We start from the raw sequence: 25,125 nt of genomic DNA, 5'->3' as shown, positions 1-25,125 counted from the left end.
AAGCCAACGATTGGTCCAGTCATCAAAGCACCTTTTAAACGCGTTTGAAGAGATCTTCTTAAGCTGCTTCAGCGAATTCTCTTTGATGGCCTCTATCGACTGAAAGCGGCGTCCGCGGAGATGCAATGTAAGTTTTGGCAAAAGGAAAAAGTCACAGGAGACTAAATCCGGAGGCGAATACGGTGGTTGTTCGATGATATTTGTCGAGTGTTCACAATATGAGCCTAGTGAGACGGTGCGTTATCCTGGTGCAAGATCCATGAGTTTTCTTTCCACAAATTGCGACGTTTCCTAAGCACATTCCCTCTCAAACGTCACATAATTCCAAATAATATTCTTTATTTACCGTAAAACCATTTGGAACTAATTCCGAGTACATAACACCATGACCCAGAGCAGAATCAAAGAAAACGAGTAACATGACTTTGACTTCTGATCGACTTTGTCGTGGTTTTTTGGGTTTCGGCTCATATGGATAGCGCCATTCAGTCGGCTGTTGACTAGTTTGCATGTCAAACTCACATACCCACGTCTCATCACCTGTTATGATGCGCTGGATAAACGCTGGGCCCGAATTCACTTGCTAAAGCATGTCTTCGTCTTCAGCCACCTTCTTCTGATGAATTTTTTGAAAGAAATACTCTGTTGGAACGAGTCGAGCAGCCACGCGTCTCATTCCCAATTGATGGTGTAAAATGTTGCAAATTGATTCGAGAGACACCGCAAGGTCACGAGCTACCTCTCTCAAACCTAAATGATGGTTTTCCAGCACCATTTCCTTGACTTTGTCGACGTTTTCAGCCGTTGAAGACGTTGTTGAGCGACCAGATCGGGGCAAATCGTATACGACTTCTCGCACCTTTGCAAAAGCCGTATACCTCACGAAGACCAGTGTTTTTGATAAAGCACATTCTCCTTTCTGCAACAATTTCAACGATTCGGCACACGAAATCCCGTTCAAAACACAAAATTTAAGACAAATTCTTTGTTCGATATTTTTATCCGTAGTGAAAATCGCAGAGCACACCTGCGCTTGACTGATATAATTAAATACCAGAAACAAGCTAATTGACAGATGACGCTCAAGCTCTGCGATACTATAGAGGACTGTTGTACCAACATTCCAGTAAAAAAAAATTCGACATCTGTGTAACGCGCTCTTTTTAAATGAACGATTTTTCCGATATTTTTTTGGCAGAATGATAAATATGAATATTCTTCTTCACTTCAATTCTGTCAAGCTGCAAAATATTCAATCGTTTTCGGTGTTGTTGTAGCAGTTTAGCAATCCCTGTTAAGCGCGCTGAAGTCATCGTTACTCTCATCTCAAGGCAGGCCATGAAACAAGCTGTTTCGGCGGAGAGGATCTAGAAAAAAAGGAGTTTCAGATAAGTAGGTTTAAGGATGCTCATGAATAAATGGATAAATGGTTAGTGTCGTGCAGGGTATCTTCACATGCCTTCATTTGTCGAGTATGTCAAGGTCGATTCTAGATAGGCAGGAGTTTAACCTACTACAATCTCCGGAACATAATTATGCCACTTTACAAGGCCCTCATCATACCCGTGCTATCCTTTACGATGGCAACATTCGATGAGGCGACACTTGGAATGTTTCAGAGAAAGATTCTGCGGAAGCTTTTTGGACCTTTACACGTTGGTGACGGCGAGTATCGCAGGCGATGGAACAATGAGCTGTATGAGCTTTACGTCGACATAGACATAGCGCAGCGATTAAAGATCCAGCGGCTTCGTTGGCTGGGACATGTCGTCTGCAGAATACAAACGCTCCGGCTATGAAAGCACTCGATGTCATACCAACTGGTGGTAGCAGAGAAAGAAGAGGACCTCCTCTGCGTTGGAAAGATCAGGTGGAGAAGGACTTGGCTTCACTTTATGATTGAAACTGGCGCGGTTAGCACGAGGAAGTAACGACTGGCGCGCTTTGTTAAACTCGGCCAAAATCGCTTAAGCGGTTATCGCGTCGATCAAGAAGAATTATGCCAAAGAAACACAGCTCTCACGAGTCTGCTAAAGCTCTTCGTTTGCAATAGGTGGAAGTTGGACTCCGATAACGACATTCGAAGGACTGGAGTTCATAAAGGTGGTAAAAAAGTAATGATGGAATATGGTCTGTCTATATAATGGGAGATCCAGAAAAGGTCGAGTGTAGTTTTGGATCTCGGTAGTCATGTCACGCACTTGATATGCCTAAGAGGTAGCTCAGCCTCCAGCAAGTGCATACAGCGGCGGTTGCTACGATAACACTGGGAGCATAGATGCCTCACTAAGCAGGTGTTGAATAGGGGACAAAAAAAACATCCCATCGCCTTCCTGATTGCAACAGCTTTTCAAATCTGAAGCATCATCTACTGCGTATCATTAGGCGACTAGATGGGCCCTGCAAGGTTTACCAAAAATTTAGTCCTTTCTATTTGACATCGTTTAAGTATTTTTAACAGCCAGGAAAGAATCTAAATGTTCGAATAGAAATTAATTGTAATTAGTACTGTTGATAAAACTGCGATTGCTGCAATGGAAACGATCCTTCAAAGAATTGTAATTCAATTTTACTAAATTTGTTCTGCACATTCTCATAAAAGCTGATCATTTAAATAAAAGGCACACCACCGCCCGCAGCCTTCGGACGTGGGCGCCACTATCAGGCCTGGATGTCCGCTTGAGATCGCCAGAAATCAAATAAGGTTGGCGCTTTACTAAAGGTCGCGGAAGTGTATCGAGCTTGCATGGCTCAACTTATTGGATTGCTTAACTATTCTCGAATTGGTGGACAAACTGGCTCACCAAATATCTCAAAAAATTGCTTTGAAAGCGGCTCCAAAAGGGGACAGTATGCGGAATTACAAATACTTTTGAGTGAAAAACAGTTGGTGGTTCGAAAGACCCTAACCCATTTGAAAGCTGTCGGCTAAACTTCACTTCAAAACATGACTAAAATCTTCACTAAACAGAAGAGTCTGTGAAATTCTACATATGAAAGCAAATCATTAGCACCCTACCTGGTAGTAGCTGAAAACAAGCAAATCTTATTGTGCATAAAAGATGAGAAATACTTAATAGCAACAACAAGCATCCTCATTAAGGGGTTATATGCAGTTAGAAGACCGAAAGAAAGCGAATTTTCCAGAACTTTTTCTGAGAAAACTTTTAAATTTATTGATCTAAAAATTTGTACACATGTTATGTCATCTTTTGACTGTGTTTCAAGACTTAGTATTGGTAAAAATATTTATTTGGAAAGGAGCTTCAGCTGCTCTCCGGGAGCTCCTCTCAAAAAAGACGTTTTGCGGTGACCACTATATCTCTGAACTGGATCCTCTGAAATTAAAAAGACTAAATAGATTTCTTTAAAATAATGTTAATTCTAGTACAGTAGGTTCTGTTCTTATGCGGTAGATACGTTCCGCAAGAAACAGCATAAAAAAGCTACTAGTTCTATAGTAAAACTATGGATACGTTTCAAAAGTGCTAAAACCGCATAAATCTGAAATAATGTAATAAAATCGCATAAAAAAGGGAACTAGTCCCATATTATAACTATAGATACGTTCCATAGACCGCATGAATCCGAAATAATTAAATAAAATCGCATAAACAAAATATTGTACAATATTTTTGAAAATTATATCTTTATTTAAGAAACGTCAGAATCGAAAAATAAATTTAAGTCAGAAATAGAATCAGACAATACCCATATGTTGCGCGTTCGTTTAGGATTTGGCGTAAAATCACTTTCGTCACTTGAGGAAATGTACACGTCTGATCTACATAGTTATGCAGGCGGTTCCATACTTGTAGGGTTAGCATTTCTGATGTAATCTGTGATGAGTTTTTTTAGCTGGTTTAGAATCTTGTTTATATGTACAATTCCCGATAGGTCGACATGCATTTTGTAATTAAAACAAAAACCGCACTATTTCAAAACCGCATAAAAAAAAGCCGCATAAAAACAGAACCTACTGTAGTTAATCGAAGGAATAAGCAAAATAACAAAAAACAAAATTAATTTTTGACCAAAATTTCGGCCTTAAACTGTTTATAAAAAAATACTTCTTCTTCTTCTCCTTAATTGGCGCTATAACCGCTAACGCGATTTTGGCCGAGTTTAGCAAAGCGCGCCAGTCGTTTCTTTCTCGTGCTAACCGGCGCCAGTTGGACACACCAAGTGAAGCCAAGTCCTTCTCCACCTGATCTTTCCAACGCAGAGGAGGCCGCCCTCTTCCTCTGCTACCACCAGCTGGTACTGCATCGAATACTTTCAAAGCCGGAGCGTTTGTATCCATTCGGACGACATGACCCAGCCAACGTAGCCGCTGGATCTTTATTCGCTGCGCTGTCTATGTCGTCGTAAAGCTCATACAGCTCATCGTTCCATCGTCTGCGATATTCGCCCTTGCCAACGTGCAAAGGTCCAAAAATCTTACGCAGAATCTTTCTCTCGAACACTCCAAGCGTCGCTTCATCGGATGTTGTCATCGTCCAAGCTTCTGCGCCATACGTTAGGACGGGCATGATGAGTCTTGTAGAGTGTTAGTTTTGTTCGTCGAGAGAGGACTTTACTGCTCAGTTGCCTACTTAGTCCAAAGTAGCACTTGTTGGCAAGAGAGATTCTACGTTGGATTTCAAGGCTGACATTGTTATCGGTGTTAATGCTGGTTCCTAAATGGACGAAGTCTTTTACAACCTCGAAATTATAACTGTCTACAGTGACGTGGGTGCCGATACGCGAGTGCGCCGACTGTTTGTTTGAAGACAGGAGGTACTTCATTTTGTCCTCGTTCACCATCAGACCTATTCGCTTTGCCTCTTTATCCAGTTTGGAGAAGGCAGAACTAACAGCGCGGTTGTTACGGCCGATGATGTCAATATCATCGGCATACGCCAGCAATTGTACGCTCTTATAAAAAATTGTGCCTGAGCGATTAAGTTCTGCGGCTCGTACGATGCTCTCCAACATCAGGTTAAAGAAGTCACACGACAGCGAGTCACCCTGTCTGAAACCTCGTTTGGTATCAAACGGCTCGGAGAGGTCCTTCCCAATTCTGACGGCGCTGCTGGTGTTGAGCAACGTCATCTTACATAGCCGTATTAGTTTTGCGGGGATACCAAATTCAGACATAGCGGCATACAGGTAACTCCTTTCCGTACTGTCGAATGCAGCTTTGAAGTCGATGGTAGACCTTCCAGGTCTGAAGCTACACTGATAAGGCCCAATCTGTTGGTTGACGGTGGGCTTCAGCCTTTCACACAATACGCTCGCTAGAACCTTATAGGCGATATTTAGAAGACCAATCCCGTGGTAATTGGCACAAATTGCAGGATCGCCCTTCTTATGGATTGGGCAGAGCACACTTAAATTCCAATCGGCAGGCATGCTTTCATCCGACCATATTTTGCATAGAAGCTGATGCATGCACCTTACCAGCTCCTCGCCGCCATGTTTGAAAAGCTCACCCGGCAGTCCGTCGGCGCCCGCGGCTTTGTTGTTCTTTAGCCGCGTTATCGCTATTCTCACCTCGTCATGATCGGGCAGCGGAACGACAATTCCGTCGTCAACGATTGGGGTATCGGGATCTTCACTTTCTCGGTGACATGCGCAGCTGTCACTGTTTAATAAGTTCGAGAAGTGTTCCCTTCATAATTTAAGATTGCTCTGTACGTCAGTCACCAGTTCGCCGTCTTTGTTCTTACAGGAAAACGCCCCGGTCTTAAAACCTTCTGTAAGCCGCCGAACTTTCTGGTAGAATTTTCGGGCGTTGTTCCTGTTGGCCAGCATCTCAAGCTGTTCGCACTCACGTATTTCGGCCTCTCGTTTGTTCTTTCGGATAATACGTCTCTCTTCCTTTTTCAGCTCTCTGTAGCGATCCCACATGGCTCGCGTTGCGCCCGATCGCAGCGTGGCTCTATAGGCGGCATCCTTTCTTTCTGCGGCAGCATGACATTCCTCGTCGTACCAATTGTTTTTTCGGGCTCGCCGGAATCCGATTTCTTCTTCGGCGGCGGTACGTAGAGAACGAGAAATGTTGCTCCATTGTTCGTGGATGCCGGTTTGTTGGGCAGTACTCTCTGAGAGCAGGAGTGAGAGTCGAGTGGCGAATCTTCTGGCTGTCTGTTGTGATTGCAGCTTTTCGATGTCGAACATTCTTTGCGTAGGTAGAAGCACGTTTTTTTGCTGCACTGAGGCGTGTGCGCAGTTTGGCTGCAACAAGGTAGTGATCCGAGTCGATGTTGGGTCCTCGGATCGTATGTACATCTAATACACTAGAAGCGTGTCTTCCATCTATCACAACATGATCGATCTGGTTTCGTGTTTTTCGATCAGGAGACAGCCAGGTGGCTTGGTGAATCTTCTTATGCTGGAATCTGGTGCTGCCGACTACCATGTTTCGGGCCCCGGCGAAGTCGATCAGCCTCTGTCCGTTACCGGATGTTTCGTTGTGCAGGCTGAATTTTCCGACTGTGGGACCAAAAATTCCCTCCTTGCCCACCCTGGCGGGTCCCAAACCCAACGGTGTTCGGAAGCTACCCAAAGGATACGTGGGCTAATCCCGGCCGTTGTGAGCTGCTTGAACCATATGCAGAAGAATCGTCCTGGCCATTCCCAAGTGAATGGCGATCAGTAACTTTCCCCACTTGCGTGGACTTCTACACATGGAACCATCCTCCGAAAATACTTATCGGTGAGAAAAAATCTTCGATTAATTACTAAAAAATATATTTAAGAAACTCGTGTTAAAATTTGAGACGAATCGGTTCAGCCGTTTGCGAGTAATGTTGGCCACCGACTTGATTTGTACTTTCAAGCCCTCTGAAACGCCTTTTCAAATTTGCGTGTAACTTCGAAAATATTCACCGGAACGATATTAAATTTTGTGTGTGTATTCTCAAATATATGTGCATTAAGAAAATAAAATAAAAAAAATCGATTTTTGGAAAATTTTAACTGTATATAACACCTTAAGTATTCGCCCCTGGAAACCACCAAAAACTTTAGAAGTCTTAAGGTAAGGCAATTATTTGAGATAAGCGTAGTAGCAGCTATGAGATCAAACTGAAAATAACGCGTGTCAATGTTTACCACCGGAATCCTTTTTGGATAAACCTAATTTTACCTCTTTAGCTTTCACATTTTGCTCACTCCGATTTATAAGAAATAAATAATTGGCGCGTGCATTTCTGTTAGGTGTTTGGTCGAACTCCTCCTCCTATTTGTGGCGTGCGTTTTGATGTTGTTCCATAAATGGAGGAACCTACAGTTTCAAGCCGATTCCGAACAGCAGATATTTTTATGAGGAGCTTTTTCATGGCAGAAATACACTCGAAGATTTGCAATTCCCTGCGATGGGGGCCGCTATTATATTCATACCTACGGTTTAATAGGCCTGTAACTAAAAGCCCGCAAAGATAATACGCCTCTTCAGGGAAAAGAAACCTACATCTATCGGCTGAAGAGGTTCCTCAAATATTTGCATAAATTAATTTACAATAGGCAAACACTCCGGTAGAGCAAAGACTCGGGCTCTAGGCTACCTTGAAAACAATTAAACCACTATAAGCCACGTGCGCACGATAAACACTCACTATCGTACGCTTTTACAATAAAATATAAGTACATTACAAATAATAAATTATAATTATATTATTAATAATAAGTTATAAGTATCAGTAGTATTGGGTTGTCAACTAAGTAATTGCGGATTTCACTCGTAGAAGGCTTCAGTTGATTTTTTCGTCATATTTTGCTTTTATATTTCCACAAAAGGAAAACCGCATCGCAAACTTATAAAAAGTTATGTTTATGGTGACGAACGGCACGGTGACGAACGGTGAAGAACGGCAGTGTCAAAATTGGTTTGCCAAATTTCGTTCTGCTGATTTTTTACTCAAAGATGAAAAACGCTCTGGTCGTCCAATTGAAGTTGATGACGCCCTAATCAAAGCAATAATCGATTCGGATCGTCACAGTGCAACACGTGGTGTTGCAGAGAAGCTTCATGTCTCAGATACATCCATCGAAAATCACATACATGCATTGAAAATCACTTAAAACAACTTGGCTATGCTTAAAAACTCGATACGTGGGTTCCTCACGTACTGAAAGAAACGCATTTAACGCAACGCATTAACAGCTGCGATTTGCTAAAGAAACGTAATGAAAATGATCCATTTTTAAAACGGCTGATAACTGGCGATGGAAAGTGGGTTGTTTACAACAATATCAAGCGGAAAAGATCGTGGAGCAGGGCAGGTGAACCAACTCAAACAACATCAAAAGCCGATATTCATCAAAAGAAGGTTTTGTTAGCAATTTGGTGGGATTACAAAGGAATTGCCGACTTTGAACTCTTACCACCCAACCGAACGATCAATTTTGATGTCTACATTGAACAACTAACGAAATTAAACATTGCAGTTGAAGAAAAGCGGCCCGAATTGACAAATCGAAAAGGTATTGTATTCCATCATGACAATGCAAGGCCACACACATTTTTGGCAAAAATTATTGGAGCTTGGTTGGGATGTTTTGCCACATCCACCATATTGAAATTGAAATTTGAAAAGGTCGAGACAACTAGCACCAGGAGATTTGGTGGCTCCTAAAACACTCAGGCTAAAAGGCCCATTGTATTTAAAGCTCTGGAAAGGGGGTAGATAGTCAAGGAGGGAAGGAGAAAAGTATCAGAGAAAGAGATAGGAAAGAATAGAGACAGGGAAAGAGATAGTTAGTCCTGTGAGAATTTTCCAGATTCTTTGGCAAATCTGTAAATATCCTCCAGTTTTAGAGAACGAATATTACTCATTCTCATGACATCGGAACCCAATACTCGTAGCCTTGCTCTAGCAAAGGCAGGACACTCACAGAGAAAATTCTCAGTGCTATGCGCCTCCTCCAAGCATGACAGGCATACCGGGTCCTCGATTATTCCAATGGTGGTCATATGCTGACCCCATGGGTTGCAATTCGATTATGGAAAATTTCATGAAAAGGATATTGTCCTGTACGCGTGGTCGTGGTGGTCATTGCCTGATGTTATTTTCCACTATTAACGGTGTATCATTTATATTAAAAAATATCATTTTTCTTATCATTAAATAACACATCTGTTTGGAAAACCCTATATTGCGAAGGGAACTGACGTCAGACTTGTCAAAATCGCGAAAACTTAAGCAACTGTTTTTAATGACGCCACCTTAGATACTCAATTCGCCTGGAAATCAGCCGGTCTACTGCTAGGTATCAACTTTAATAGATTCGCCTTGATTGGCCACTAATCGTTTTGTTGCTCACGGAGAGAAAGTGATGCAGTTATTTTGCAACAACAAAAAAAACTACGATGATACATTCAACATTTTGATTAAATTTAATAGACGATTACAAGAAGCTAAGTCAGGTTATTTTCATCCCTTCCGCTTCTTTTTTGCAATGACGAAGGTCTTCCGAGAATTTAACTTTTCATAACAAGCTTTTGATTGTATCATTTTTAGAGGATTTTATGTAGAACACAAATGAAAATTATACCTCCGGAAAGGAAATGATATTTCAACAAGGAAACAAACTGAGCTGACAAATATTTAACATTTATGTCACCGCTTAAGCAGAAAAAAGTAAGTTCAGCTTATTTTTATTATCAACTAACGCGACGCTTTTTTTCTAACTTTGAAGGTGATTTTATCTTATCAAAATTGCTTAGCTAGATAGAAGTAAATAAACTTGGACACTTACCTTCCTCAATGTTAATGTTCGTACAAATGCCGGTAACGGTATCTTGTTTATTTACGCACTTTATTAAATCATAGTCGTATATGTATATACAGTCATGGTTATATAAATAACACATTTAGACTTTGATAGCAAAGAGTAGAAAATGTTTTTAAATATTTATTTTTTATTGGGAAAAAAAGCAACATAGAAAATAAAAAGCTTATTTAGTTCCACTTTAAAACAAAAAAATGGTCAAAAAGAATTTCAGTTCTGATTTCATTTACGAGAACGTTGATAACTCACGAAACCTCCTGGACACATAAATAGCACATCCTAAAAAATTCCAAAAATAAAAGCAAAAATAGTTAACAAATCAGATAGTTAAGTAATTATATTTTTTTACCAGATTAGTATGTTGTACTATATCCACCGTTTTTGATTACTTCTTCAAGCCGTCGCTCAATGGTTTCTACAAGCTTGTGGCATCTTTCCTTTGGAATTGAGTACCAAGCCTCCTCAAATGCGGCCCACAAATCATCAAAGTTTTTAAAATTTTCTAGGCGATTTTGACCTACACGTCATTCCACAAATTTTCTATTGGATTGTGATCAGGGCTCTGCGCCGACCAATCCAGTACATTAATTTTTTTCCTTCTGAGCCATTGCTTCACTGTCTTTGTCCTGCATAAATGTCCAATTTAATGGCATAAACTCAAACACAAATGGCTCAATTTTATTCTGCAGTATAACCAAATACTGAAATCTATCCATTTTACCAACCACGCGAACAATCGGCCCAACACCTTTGCCAGGAAAAATCTCCCCAAACCATGGTGCGTCCGCCGCCGGGTTTAATCGGCTTTTTTGTACACCTAGGATTTAGCGCTTGATTTTTTGGACGACGTACAATAGTTTTCCCATCTGGTCCCATCCTATCTATTTTGGTTTCGTCGGTCCAAAGTACGTTTTTCCAAAACTGAATAGATTTGCCTTTGTGGGCAAAGGCAAGTCGGTGTTTGATATGTCTTTTTGAAAGGATTGTTTTTTTTCTGCTTATGCGGCCAAACAGCTGGGCTTCGTTAAGTCGCCTTCCTACAAGCTTTCTGGACACCTGTAGACCAGATTCTTGGTTTATTTCAAGCTTATTTGCCGTGCCGACTTAAATGGATCTGCGTTGCTCTTGCAGATTATGGCTCTATCCACATTAACATCAGATTTTCGCGGCTTTGGGTTTCTTTCCGTTTTTTTGCTTAGATAGGATGAATCTTTCTTAACTAAACTAAGAGCATTATAAACCATTTTCCGAGAGCACAGCACCATTTCAGCTATTTCCGCATAGATTTTTCCGTTTTGACTCATACGGTATACTACTGTGGGCAAAAAGAAAGGTGAATTTACAATATTTGTCAAACCTCGCGGGATTAAAATTTCGCTCTAGTTATTTTTTTCATGAGTTGGCAGCACTGTTAATAACATCTGGGCCAACTTTCATGTGAATGTCATTAACAGTAATATATTTACGCTTGTGTTTACCAAACGACCAAGAGTACATTTTTCGATTTTTACAATGTCTGATTTGATTGAGCAGAGAAGTGCCATCAAATTTTGTTTGCGGAATGAAATTTCGGCTGCGGAAACGTTTAGCATGTTGCAGAAGGTATTTGGTGATTCGACCATGTCGCAGAAAAATGTTTACAAGTGGTACAAAGACTTCAAAGAGGGTCGAGAACGTGTTGATGACTTGGAGCGCTTCGAACGACCATCGACGTCAACAGATGACCAACACGTCAATAAAGTGAAGGAGTTAATGCTCAAAAATCGTCGGTTGACTGTTAAAGACCTTACTGATATGATCGGAATATCAGATGGATCTGTGAAAATCATTTTGAAAGACCATTTGGGCCTACGAAAAGTCAAATCTCGTTTGGTACCGAAAACTCTCAATTTCTTGGAAAAAAGTCGTCGCGTTGATGTGTGTGAAACAATGCTTTCAGACTATCAGGACAAGCTCAAATGCATCATTACGGGAGATGAGACTTGTATTTATGCTTACGACCCTAAAACAACCGACCAATCAAGCGAATATCGTGCTAAAGGCGAGGCCAGACCGAAAAGAGCACGTCAAAGTCGTTCAAAAATAGGGGTCATGATGACAGTTTTTTTCGATTTTCGTGGTGTGGTGCACTATGAATTCCTTCCACCTGGCCAAACTGTTAATAAGGAATATTATTTAAGCGTTATGCTTCGTTTACGTGGAGCAATTCGTCTAAAAAGACCAGAATTATGGGCCAACAAATCTTGGTTTTTGCATCACGATAATGCACCGTCTCACACTGCACTCGTTCTTCGTGACCATTTCGCCAAAAATTCCACGCATATCGTTCCGCAACCACCGTATTCGCCTGATTTGGCTCCGTGTGACTTCTGGCTATTCCCAAAACTCAAGAGGCCACTCCGGGGAACGCGCTTCGAGTCGATTGAGGAGATAAAAGCTGAATCGAAAAAGGTGCTGATGGCTATACCGGAAATGGACTATTTGGCATGTTTCGGGGATTGGAAAAATCGTCGGCATAAGTGTATTTCATCGAGAGGGGATTATTTTGACGGGGACGAAATTGATTTACAAGAATAAATAATACCAAATTCACCTTACTTTTTGCCCACAGTAAAAAAAAAAAAAAAATATTAATCCTGGCAATCCTAATAAGGATAATGGAACACTTTTATCAAATTATTGCATTGTCATCGGTCCTTGATAGGTGTGCAAAATTCCAAGTCGATCAGATTTTTAGAAGTGAAAATTAAGCTCAAAGATTCCGTTACATACATACATACAACCCGAGCTAATAAAAGTGTGTTAATAATATAAATAAATAAAAATTGTTTTTGTATACTATTTGTTGTCTATAATAACGTACTCTAAAATCAAAATGATCGCATTTAAAAACAAAAATTCCTAAAAAAAGAGGTTGTCTGTAAAGTCGGTTTACTGACGATAGTTTAACGTGACAACGTCATAAGAAAATATTGATGGAATGGTTGCAATTTTCAAAACAAAACTTTAATTTTATTTGTTTGATAGATATTTTGTATGGATATAGAGGAGGAGGTAAATGGAATTGCAATGGAATAAGTCAAGTTAATATACATTTACACAAACGTGAAAAATGACGAAACAGTTATCAAATTCATGAAAGATATCTTCAATTTCGATTGTGCATCAGACGTTAATAAGTCAACAACACTAAGAGGCACCATCATCGATTTGCCTTTTTCAAGACGCTTTACACTCGAAACACTCCCTTTCATTTCCTGCTTTTTCTATCATCGTCCTATTCTCAACAGAGAAATGGTTCATTACCATGCACACAGGAAGAAGGCATATGCAAATACAAGTATGTGAATTTATATACCTACATATGCGCATATACATACATATATACGCTCACTTAAGTAGGAGAGAGCAAGATGTCGAACGTTGCCGTTCGTTTGCTTTGTTTGCTTTGTCGTTCGTTCCGCGCTTTCGCTTGCAGTTCATTCAATGCAATGAGCAAGGTAACGACAAATGAGCAAGGTAACGGCAATGAGCAAGGCAACGACATATGAGCAAGGTAACACTAATGAGCAAGGTAACGACACATTTTTTCGTGCGTGCAGCCTGTTAAATCGAATTATAAGACGTTATCACGTCAAAATATTTATAAATCATGAATATTTGACCAGACTACTACTACCTTATATTTATACATTTAGATTTGTTAATTTATTATTGCATACATTTTCGTAAAGGCATATTACGTATCGCCTACGTAACAATTTTGATTTGACGGTGAGGTCTCTGACCCATTGCTGTAGGGTCATTAACAACAAAAATCGCAAATGTCCAGATAAAAAAACACAACATTTAAAACGAAAAAAAAAACAAAATTCAGATTTCTTTCAACCCGAATGAATTCGTATTTACACTTGCCAGAAAAAGTATCCGTACACAAAGAAATGAAAGCAACATATTAAGATTTTCATTGAAAAAAAAACTAAAACATTTTCAATATTTATGAGAGATCTTTAGTCAGTAATTTTTTTACAATTTCTAAACATTTTTTACTAAGTACATCTTAAAAAATTAAATATTACAAAACAAAAACAAAAAACTTCACTTCAACGAAGCAAAAAAAGTTTCCGTACACATGAAAACAGAGATACCACCAAATTAAAAAACGAAATGCATGTGGATTTTTTTTATACTCTGCAACTCTGCACCTTAGATGAATTCGTCTTGCCAACAAGCGTAAGAGTTTCTACATTTTGAATGCTCAGGACTGCTTTACTAGTAACTTGGAATTCAGTATGTAAATATTTTTACCATTTCGTATATATATATATACATATAAGTATGTACATGTAGTACATTCCACAGGTTCGATAGTAAAAACAGGATTTAATTTTCACCAAAACGTTATCAAATACTCGCAGATACTATAAAGAAAATTGTATGGTACGAGTATATGTACATATATGTATGAATTTATGTACAAACGTAAGTACAATAATTATATATTTTCAGCTTAACTACACTAACACTTCATTACATATTTAAAATGCAATTATTTTGTCATGTCTCATAAATAGCAATAAACTCAAGTTTTTATAAATTTTTTTTTTTCATTTAATTGTATGGCAGATTTAAGCGCATTTTATTGTCTTACATCAGTTGATCAATCTCTTTATTTTCGTATTTAAAAATGTTATTTAATTGCGCGACCTGATTTTTATATTTATTTTTATTACGTCATATTTGCATGTGCAGTTGTATTTTAGGTCAAATTTTATTTAAAAATATGCTAAAGAATAAAATCGGCATATTGAAATTAATTCTTTTTAAAAGAAAGGAGCAGGCAGTACAGACGCTGACAATGTTATAAACTAAAGCGAGAGAACTGATCTTCTTACTTCCAAATACCTACTTTTGCCTTGACTCTGGCCTTGAGACGAATCGCAGGCTGCCCGAATGTGACCTGCGGTATTTCGCCTCACATGCGGATACTGGCTTTTTCCAGCGTCTCGTGACTGGTGAGTTTTTTAGACCGGACCTTGATCTTCAAAATTGTCCAAAGGGAATAATCCATTGGATTCGCATCTGGTGTGTTTGAGAGCTATTGTGGGGACGTTATGAAGTTTGTAACGGTGTTTTTTAGCCATTCTTGGTTCACTCGAGCTTCGTGAGACGGTGTCGAGTCCTTTTGAAACGTTCATGGTCTGCCACCAAAATGTTTGTCTGCCCACGGTTTCAAAGCAACCTCCAGAATACTTTCCCGATAATATTTCACATTCACCTTAACGCCAGGCTCAATGAAAATGATTGGAGAGCGCCTATCTGCGGTTACAGCGGCCCGAACCATTACCTGTGGCGGGTGCTACCTCCTGGTGGCCAATCGATGACTCAAATGCTCGTATGAACGAGCGGTAAAATAAATCCTATCGTTTTGGGAGTTTACGAACTGCCCAATTTGAAAAATTGTCTCATCAGAAAGCACAATGTTCGGAAATGTACCGCTTTAGGCCAAGCAAAGCAACTCCTTCGCTCTCTCAAGTCCGACTTGTTGCTGCTTTGGTGTGAGATCATGCGCGTTTTGGATCTTGTAAGGCTTGACTTTGAGCTCATTTTTCAGTATGCGGCAGATGCTACGGTCAGATATTTTCAGTTCTTTTCCCGTTTCGCGACGCTACCAGAATCATTGTAACGAGTAATGGTGCGATAAACAAAAACTTTATTGACTTTAAAATGCACGAGCTCACGGACAATCGCTAGTTCAAGATATTTGGAGGCTCCTAAAACACTCAGACTAAAAAGCCCATTGTATTTTTTTTTTTTAATAGGTCGAGCCAAACCAGAATGTGAGTACAACATCTTGGATGGCCTCTACGGACGCAAATCGTTTTCTTTTCATGGCCAAATGCAATCTTCCGAATAGGTAGAAGTCACAGGGAGCCACATCAGGCGAATACGGTGAGTGATTGATGGTTAAAATGCGATTTCTAGTCAAAAAATGAGTCACAAGAGTGGATCGATAAGACGATGCATTTTCATGCAATAAGCGCCAGCTTCCTCCTTCGCGGTATTCAGGGCGAATTCGACGAATGCGATGCAACGAACGCTTCAAACGCCAAGATAGAAAATTGCATTGACGGTTTGGCTCATTGGCACGAACTCTTTGTGGACAACTCCCTTGGAATCGTAGAAACAAATGAGCACCGATTTTATTTTTGACTTCTCCAAGCGCGGTTTTTTGGGTGGTGGCTCGTCTGGCGCCCTTTGCGGCACTTTGACACTTACTTTAGGTTCCTGTTGGAAACACCATGTTTCAGCACCAGTTGTAAAGAAAGTTCTCGTCCTTTCTCGCCTCTTTAATGAGGTCTTTCGAAGGTTGAATTATGAGCAATTTTTGGCCCTCAGTTAACTTGTGCGGAATGAAACGTGCACAGACCAAATGATCAGTTAAAATGCGATAAATCGCTGTTTTCATTTAATTCTCTTTTTACACGAATTTTTTGGGAACGTATCTATCGCATAAAAAGAGAATTCGGTGTAATTCAATTTTTAGCAAGCGATTTTTTAAGATAATTGTTTGCTTACTCTGAAGTAACAAATTTTTGTAGACAAATCTTTTCTGCAAAATCAATGAAGTAATAAGATGAGAATAATTCCATATATACATATACACATTGCACATGCTGTACTTACATACACACATATGTACATAAATGCATACTTTTCGCAATGTAATTGCTTCTGTCTAATCATGTGAACGAAATCGCTTCGCCTGCGTGAACTCATTAAAGCCATCGCACCCAACTCGCCTGATGCGCAAAAGTGACAAACGCACATACATCTGCATGTGTGTGTGCACTTCCAGGTATATGAATGCACACTCTGGAAGACCGAGGACCGCTTACTGATCGGTTTCCATTTTCGTGATTATCTGTCTGCAGTTGAACTGGCAGCGCAGAAAATCCAAGTATTCATCCAAGCAACAAATCACTTGTTCTGCGACTTTCGGTGTTTCGAGTAGTGGTAAAGGCGGAAGTAACCAGTTTAAAAATTAAATGTTAACGGAAATTCTCTTGAGTATTTGTGCAGTGATTAGCCTATATTTATGCTATCGCTATGCAGTTAGCCGTCCTGAAGGATTCCCACCTGGTTGGTTTCCCAGTTAATTCATGATTGTGAATACTAATTAAATGTGAATTTTGGTTTGAAAAATATATTTCTCTTAAAGGACCTCCGCGCATACCGCTATTCGGCAGTTATTTATTCATGATGCTGGCGGATAAAAAATATTTGCATAAAGGCGTACTGAAATTTACCAAGTGGTATAAATCGGACATTGTGGGTTTTCATGTTGGCCCTTTTCCCACGGTTGCGGTACATAATGCGCAGGGTGTCAGAGAAATATTGAATAGAAGAGAATTTGACGGTCGCGTACCAATATTTTTGGCACAAATGCGTGCACCTGAAGATGAATTATTAGGTAAGTAAAGATAGATAGTAAGACAGGGTAAATAAAAAAAAAAATACAAAATAATAAAAGATTATAAAAAAAATAAAAAAAATAATAATACAAAATAATAAAAAAATAATAAAAAATAATAAAAAACTAAAAATAAAAAAAATACTAAAAAAATAATAAACAAAAAAAATGAAAAATAATAAAAAGATAATAATAAGAAAATACAATAGAGAAAATGAAAATACAATAAAAAAAATAATAATACAAAAGTGAAAATACAATAAAAAAAAAAATAAAAAAATAATAAAAAATAATAATAAAAAAATAATAAAATAATTTTATAATATTATAATAAAAAATAAAAAAATAAAATTATATAAGAAAATAACAAAAAAATAATAATAAAAAAATTAAGGAAAGCAGTAATTAAAAAATAATAAAAAAAAACAATACTAAAAAATATATACTTATTTATATTTAATATTGTATATTAAAAGTGTAAAAAACTAGTACAAAAACCAAAAATAAGATAAAATAATAATAAAAAAATAGTAAAAACATAATAAATAAAATAATAAAAATTAATAAAAACATTATAATAAAAAACTCATAAAAAAGTAATAAAAAAAAATTTTACCTAAAAATACAAAACAATATATATTTATTGTAAAAGTGTAAAAAAATAATACAAAAATAATAAAAAAAAATAAATAAAATAATAAAAAAAATAAAATAATACAAACAAAAAACATAATAATAATAAAATAAAAAAAAATTAATAATAAAAAAATAATAAAATAATTAAAAAAAATTATAAAATAAAATAATAGTAAAAAAAAATTATACAAAATACAAAAACATAATAAACAAATAATAAAAATTAATAAAAAAATATAAAAAACAAAAAATTTTTTGTGAAAGTGTAAAAAAATAATACAAAAAAATAATAGTAATATTAAATTAAAAAAGAACAAAACAAATAAAATAATAATAAAAATAAATAAAATATATTAATAATAAAAAAGTAATAAAATAATAGTAAAAAAATAATAAAATAATAATAAAAAATTATACAAAAAATTATAAAATATTAAAAAAAAATTAATAAAATAAAAACAATAAAATAATAATGAAAAATAAAATAAAATAATAATAACAAAAAAATAATAATAAAAAACATACAAAAAAAAATTTATTGTAAAATTGTATATTTAGATCGTTAATTGTGGTAAATATGTTGTTGATAAAGTTGGTACGTTGCCTATTTTAGAAAACGAAATTAATTTATTATGTAAAGCAAAATTTTTGACATTTAGTACAACAAAAGAATTCGACGAAAGTAAAATTTTGAAAAACTGGTAAATGCGTGATATCTCGATAACGACTTATTAAAATTACACTAAACTCGATACACATATTACTTCCTATTTTATTTACAGCCAACAGAAATATTATTGAGGTCCAATAAAAATTTATTTATTTTGCTACAAAATGTATTAAAATAAATCGAATTTGGTCCGATCTCTGGATTGCGCTCTTACGAAACAGTAGAAAAATTATTTACCTATAAAAATATTTTTTTCCATTTTACTTAGAATTTTTAAAACTATTGAGTCCTGTTCTGGTTTGTATAAATTAATTTTTAGCAAATTTTATAAGTTCCCATCTACCTGTTGAAGCTACATAGCCTACGTCTGTTGATTTCGTGACAATATTTTATGACTAAATTTCCATCCGTTCATCTGCTGTTACAAGCTATCAACCCATTATAGGAACTGATGCATGCACTTTACCAGCTCCCCGCCGCCATGTTTAAATACTCAACAGGAAGTCCGTCGGCTCCTGCGGCTTTGTTGTTCTTTAACCGCGTTATCGCTATTCTCACCTTGTCACAGTCGGATGACGGAACGACAGTTTCTTCGTCAACGATTAGGGTATCGGGTTCTTCACATTCTCTGTGACATGCTCTCACTATTTAACAAGTTCGAGAAGTGTTCCCACCATAATTTAAGTACGCTCTAGATGCCAGTTACAAGATCACCGTCTTTGTTCCTACGGGAAATCGCCCCGGTCTTGAAACCTTCTGTAAGCCGCCGAACTTTCTGGTAGAAAGCGTTTTTCCTGTTGGCCAGCTTCTCAAACTGCTCGCACTCTCGTATTTTAGCCACTTGTTTCTTCCTCCTGATAATATGTACGTCTCTCTTCCTTTTTTAGCTCCCGGTAGGGATCACCACATAGTTCGCGTTACGCCCGTTCGCAGAGTGACTATAGGCAGCATCTTTCCGGCAGCATGACATTCCTCGTCGTACCAACTGTTTTTTCGGGCTCGCCGGTATCCGATTTCTTCTTCCGCGGCGGTACGCAGGGAACGAGAAATGTTGCTCCATTGCTCGTGCATGGCGGATTGTTGGGCAGTATTCTCAGAGAGTAGAAGTGAGAGTCGAGTGGGGAATCTTCTGGCTGTCTGTTGCGATTGCAGCTTTTCGATGTTGAACATTCTTTACGTAGTAAGATGGACGTTTTTTGCTGCCTAGAGGCGTGTGCGCAGTTTGACAGCAACAAGGTAATGATCCGAGTCAATATTGGGTACTCGGATCGTACGTACATCTAAATCACTAGAAGCGTGTCTTCCATCTATTGCAACATAATCGATCTAGCTTTGCGTTTTTGGATCAGAAGACAGCCAGGTAGCTCGGTATATATTTTTGTGCTGGAATCTGCTGCTGCAGAGTACCATGTTTCGAGCCTCGACGAAGTCGATCAGACTCTGTCTCTTACCGGTTGTTTCGTTTAAATTTCCCACTGTAGGACAAAAATTTCCCTCCTTTGCATTAAAGTTGCCAAGCACGATTTTAAGGGTGTAGCGCATAGGAACGTTCCACTCGCTCATAGAAGCAAATTTTGGTCGCATCGTCCTTCTCTTCCGTCGAGGCGTGAGCGCTAATAAGCGAGATGTTGAAAAATCTCACTTTAATGCGGATTATTGCGATTCGCTCGTCCACCGGAGGGAACGAAAGTACTTGGCGACGAAGTTTCTCTCCTACTATAAATCCAACACCGAATTTGCGCTCCTTTACATGGCAGCTATACATAGTAAACGTCGCAAGGTCCAGTGCTCTTTTTGCCTTGCCTCATCCATCGCATCTCTTGAATGACAGCGATGTTAGGCTTTACTCTCACGAGGACATCAACCAGCCGAGCAGAGGCCCTTTCCTCATTAAGGACGCGGACATTCCAGGTGCATGCCCTTAAATCATAATCCTTAGTTCGTTTGTAGGGTTGGCCATCAGAGTAAGCAGTTCTCACATGAAGCTTTGCGTAGTTTTTCATTGGGGGAGATTTTTACGTGGCGGGTCCTAAACCTAGCGTACAACTAGATATCCTGGGATACTTCGCCTTCTCACATTAGCTCGCTCTGAAACGGATGTTAGGGAGCTATCCAAAAGATACCTGGGCGATGCTCGGAAGTTGTGAGTCGTCACTGCCAAGTGAAAGAAAATCAGGTACTTATCCCACTTTCGTAGACTTCTACACACGAAAAAAAAAGAAATGAAGTAGCTGCCTGTTAACCCAAATCTTTATATGATACTTCAAATTATAATTGTTAACCACCGTTTCAATGGAATGAGGATATATTGGCAATTCTTGTTTTTTTTTTTGTGTTCACGTTTTCAAAATTTAAATATACATATGTACATATCAGCGCATGCCACGTTGTATTTACGGATGTGTATTTTATGAAATCAAGTATTAAATTTGATTACCGATCACTTCAATATTCGCAAAATATGGGTCCATTTAAGTGATAAGCATTTACACATACATACATACGCGAATCTGTGTTTAACGGAGTTGTAAAATGAACTAAATCGTTAACAGAAGTGCTCTGGGTCTAAAGTGCATTTCCACTGAAAAATAAAGCCAATGGAAAAGTAAGACTATACATAGCGAAATAAATTGTTGTTGGCATACATATCGGCATACATAAGTATTTATGTACAAGTAATCCGGAATATATATTCCTGCCACTTATTCATCAAAGAACGGTTGTACTCTTTTTCCCAGATCTGCATATACATCCATATACAGGGTCCGGCACTCGAAGTGTGTATTCCAAACTTAGTTTGGAAAATTACTTTTATTCAATTCAAAGTAAAAAAAGTGTGAAAATAATACAAAATTAAGAACCAATTTACTTTTGCTCGATATGACCACCTTTTGCCTTGACTATGGCCTTGAGACAGTCCAGAAACGAATCGCCAGCTGCCCGAATGCGACTTGCAGGTATTTTGGCTCATTCGTGGACAATAGCTTTTTTCAGCGCCTCGAACCTCGTTCGGACCTTGTTCTCCAAAATGGTCCAAAGAGAATAATTCGCCGCACTCGCGTCTGGTGAATTTGAGAGCCATTGTGTGAACGTTACGAAGTTCGGAACGTTGTCTTTTAGCCATTCTTGGTTCACTCGAGCTTTGTGAGACGGTGCCGAGTCCTGTTGAAACGTGCATGGTCTGCCACCGAAATTTTTGTCTGCCCACGGTTTCAAAGCAACCTCCAGAATACTTTCCCGATAATATTTCGCATTCACCTTAACGCCAGGCTCGATAAACATGATTGGAGAGCGCCCATCTGCGGTTACAGCGGCCGAAAGCATTACCTGTGGCGGGTGCTGCCTCCTGGTGGCCAATCGATGACTCAAATTCTCGTATGAATGGTCGGTCAAATAAACCTTATCCTTTTGGGAGTTTGCGAATTGCTCGATTTGAAACAAATTTTCGTTAGAAAACACAATGTTCGGAACACAGAAATTGACCGCTTTTGGCCAAGCGAGCAATTCCTTCGCTCTCTCAAGTCTGACTTGTTGCTGCTTTGGTGTGAGATCGTGTACCTTTTCGATCTTGTAAGGATTGACTTTAAGCTCATTTTTCAATATGCGTTGGATGTTACGGTCAGATACTTTCAGTTCTTACCCCATTTGATTGGCACTTCGCCGGGGATTTCGCTCAAGTCGCTTCTTCAGTTTTTGAACCATTCCACGTGACGTTGCAGCCTTTTGATGACTACTTCCATTATGTTTCGCGATGCTACCAGTCTCATTGTAACGAGTAATGGTGCGATAAACAAAAACTATTTTATTATTATTGATTGGCTGTTTGTGCACTGCGACCTGAAAAGATGTATTGTGCAGCCATGTAGCCTACTCAATTAGTTTTAGGCTGTTAATAAACCCTAAAACTGCTGTAGGCTTAATTTCTACCAGGCGGTTTGGATCTATAGCCCCATTTTCCAGGTAATTTAGTCTGCGTCGTGCCACTGCAGGGCAGTCGCATAGAATGTGTTCTGCGGTTTCTCGTCCCTCTTTGCAGAGTCTACAAGAATCGTTTTCTATCACACCTATCTTTCTCATGTGATAACTAAGTTTACAGTGTCCTGTTAATAGTTCAGTGTGAAGTTTTCTGCTTAGGTTAAGGATTGCTTCTGCCTTTATCCGTTCTGGATCTATGAGTCTTTTCGATTGAACAACTGAATTTCTTGGAGAACTCCAGTTTCCTTTCCATCTTGTCGTGAACTGTCAGGCACGGAGAGTTCAGGATTGAACCCAAAATCCTTACATGTCCTGTAAGATTGCCTTCTTTGAGATGGAATAGATTAGGAAGCCTTAGAGCTGCACTGAATGCCGTCCCTTCGGCTACAAGATGTAGTGGAATAAGTCCAGTGACCAATTCCTAAAGCCGGTGTGGGGCATGTTCGCACTGCTACCGTTAAAACTTTAATTACTTTAAGGTGCTCGAGCTCACGAAGAAACGCTGGTTGTAATTTTCCAGCCAACTACACACGACACTATTACGTTCTTCTTTTTCCATTATTGACTTTCTTTTTTCGCGTTTACGCTCGACAAAATGCTTCCGCGCGCTTGTAAAAAATACTCTGGACCTACATCAGCTGGGCGAAGTTGATTACACTTCGAGTGTCGGACCCTGTACCTACATATGTACATATATATTTGCCAATAATTCCTAAATGTCATCAACATTAAGTGCTAATTGATTCATTCATTTAAAAACAACTACTGTTGAGTCAATACTCACCTTTTTATGCGCTATTTTCCTCTTCCCGTAGGTATTTTCTTTCGTGAAGGTCCTGTGTGGAAGGAGCAACGTCGCTTTATTTTACGCTACCTTCGAGATTTTGGATTCGGCCGCCGTTTTGCTGAACTGGAATTAGTCATTCAAGAGGAGATAACTGATCTTTTAGATCTCATACGCAACGGCCCCCGCTATCCACATGAGCACGAATTATCTAGGCCGGGCGGTTATAGAGTGTGCGTCCCAAATGTGTGGAGCCCATTTACGTACAACGCCTTCTTTCACATAATGATGAACGAGCGGCGACCGCGTTCCGAACAAGCCGAAGTGTTGCAGCTCATCAAGATGGGAATGCAATTTCAACGCAAAGGAGATGATTATGGAAAAATGTTGAGTATTATGCCTTGGATACGACACGTATTCCCCAGTTGGAGCGCCTACGATGTACTAACAACGGCGAATAAATTTATTTTTGAGTTTTTCGAAAAAATTATAGACCATCACATTGACACCTATGATGAGAATAGTGAACGAAATTTTATCGATTTATATATCAAGCAGATGAAAATGGACCATGAGCAGGGCCAGACTGACGTTTACTATCGCACACAGTTCATATTGGCTTTGGTGGATTTCGCCTTTCCCGCATTCACAGCGATTGGCGTACAATTTACCTTCCTGATACAATACCTCTTACTCTATCCCGACGTGCTGAAACGCATACAATCGGAAATAGATGAGGTGGTTGATGATGGGCGCTTGCCAACGCTTGAAGATCGCAAGCATTTGCATTACACAGAAGCTGCTATTCGGGAGGGTTTGAGAATTGAGACTTTGGTGCCTTCGGATGTGCCGCACCGAGCATTAGAGGACACCGAACTGCTGGGTTACAAAATACCGAAAGTAGGTTTTCAATTCGGCGATCAATAATTAGCTTTGATGGTTTATGTAATTTTTATTTTTGTTTAGCACACGATTGTAATACCCAGTTTGTATGCATATCACGCTGATGAACGCGTCTGGGGCGATCCGACAAAATTTAGGCCGGAACGATTTTTGGATGAGAATGGAAAGCTATCGCTGAAAAAGGACGTATCACTGCCTTTCGGCGCTGGTAATGCTTTTGAATTCCTTCAAACGCTGTGACCGGGTTTTAAAATTATTTACTGTTATTTCACTGCCTTATAGGAAAACGACTTTGTGCTGGTGAGACTTTCGCGCGAAATATGCTATTCCTCTTAACTACGGCGATGTGTCAAAATTTCAACTTTATTTTGGGGCCAGGTGATGCATTACCAGATTTAACGAAAAATAATAACGGTTTAATTATCACACCATACGATTTTTGGTTACAATTGGAGGAGAGGAAATAAGAGTGGAGAAAATTTATTTATTTATAATTTAAAATGCCGAATTATATTAGAAAAAAAATATAAAAATGAATGAACTTTTGTGTTATGCAAATATATCTATTAAATGTATTTTGCGCTCTGAAACTAAAAAAAAATAATAATAATAATTCTATAATAAAATATACTAATAATACGTTCACATATAAGTAGATCATCTACGTTTCGTGCTTAACTCCCAATCCATAATTAAAAAGCAAGATTACCCATACACAATTTCTCTCCCGAAAACTGAGATTATAAAATAATCCTAGATTATTAAAAATATTTTTTTTTAAATACAACCCTGTGTGTTCTGTGCAATAGGTCATTATTTTTATGAATGTAAAGAGTAACGTCAAAGTAGAAACTAATTAAAATAGTTGCCGTTCATGATGGAAAGAATAATGAGATGGCGTCTATC

The 25,125-nt window shown here is 38.5% G+C and overlaps 1 protein-coding gene across 2 annotated transcripts; it reads left to right on the top strand.

Annotated features, from left to right (window-relative positions):
* Positions 1-14,178: 14,178 nt before the first annotated feature.
* On the top strand, positions 14,179-24,760 carry LOC128855739 (probable cytochrome P450 304a1). 2 transcript variants are annotated; one of them, XM_054090893.1, is made up of 5 exons: positions 16,756-16,920; positions 17,000-17,251; positions 23,348-24,216; positions 24,283-24,427; positions 24,502-24,760. In XM_054090893.1, the coding sequence occupies exons 1-5, from the start codon at positions 16,827-16,829 to the stop codon at positions 24,684-24,686; spliced, it is 1,545 nt and encodes a 514-aa protein (XP_053946868.1). In that variant the 5' UTR covers positions 16,756-16,826; the 3' UTR covers positions 24,687-24,760. The 2 variants fall into 2 exon arrangements, with proteins under 2 accessions (XP_053946869.1, XP_053946868.1); XM_054090894.1 differs by lacking the exons at positions 16,756-16,920; positions 17,000-17,251 and adding an exon at positions 14,179-14,259.
* The last annotated feature ends 365 nt before the right edge of the window (positions 24,761-25,125 follow it).

This window comes from Anastrepha ludens, chromosome 2 (genome assembly GCF_028408465.1).
Source record: "Anastrepha ludens isolate Willacy chromosome 2, idAnaLude1.1, whole genome shotgun sequence".
NCBI lineage: Eukaryota > Metazoa > Arthropoda > Insecta > Diptera > Tephritidae > Anastrepha > Anastrepha ludens.
The sequence above is the reverse complement of the archived record's forward strand: the minus strand, read 5'-3'. Positions and strand labels throughout refer to the sequence as shown.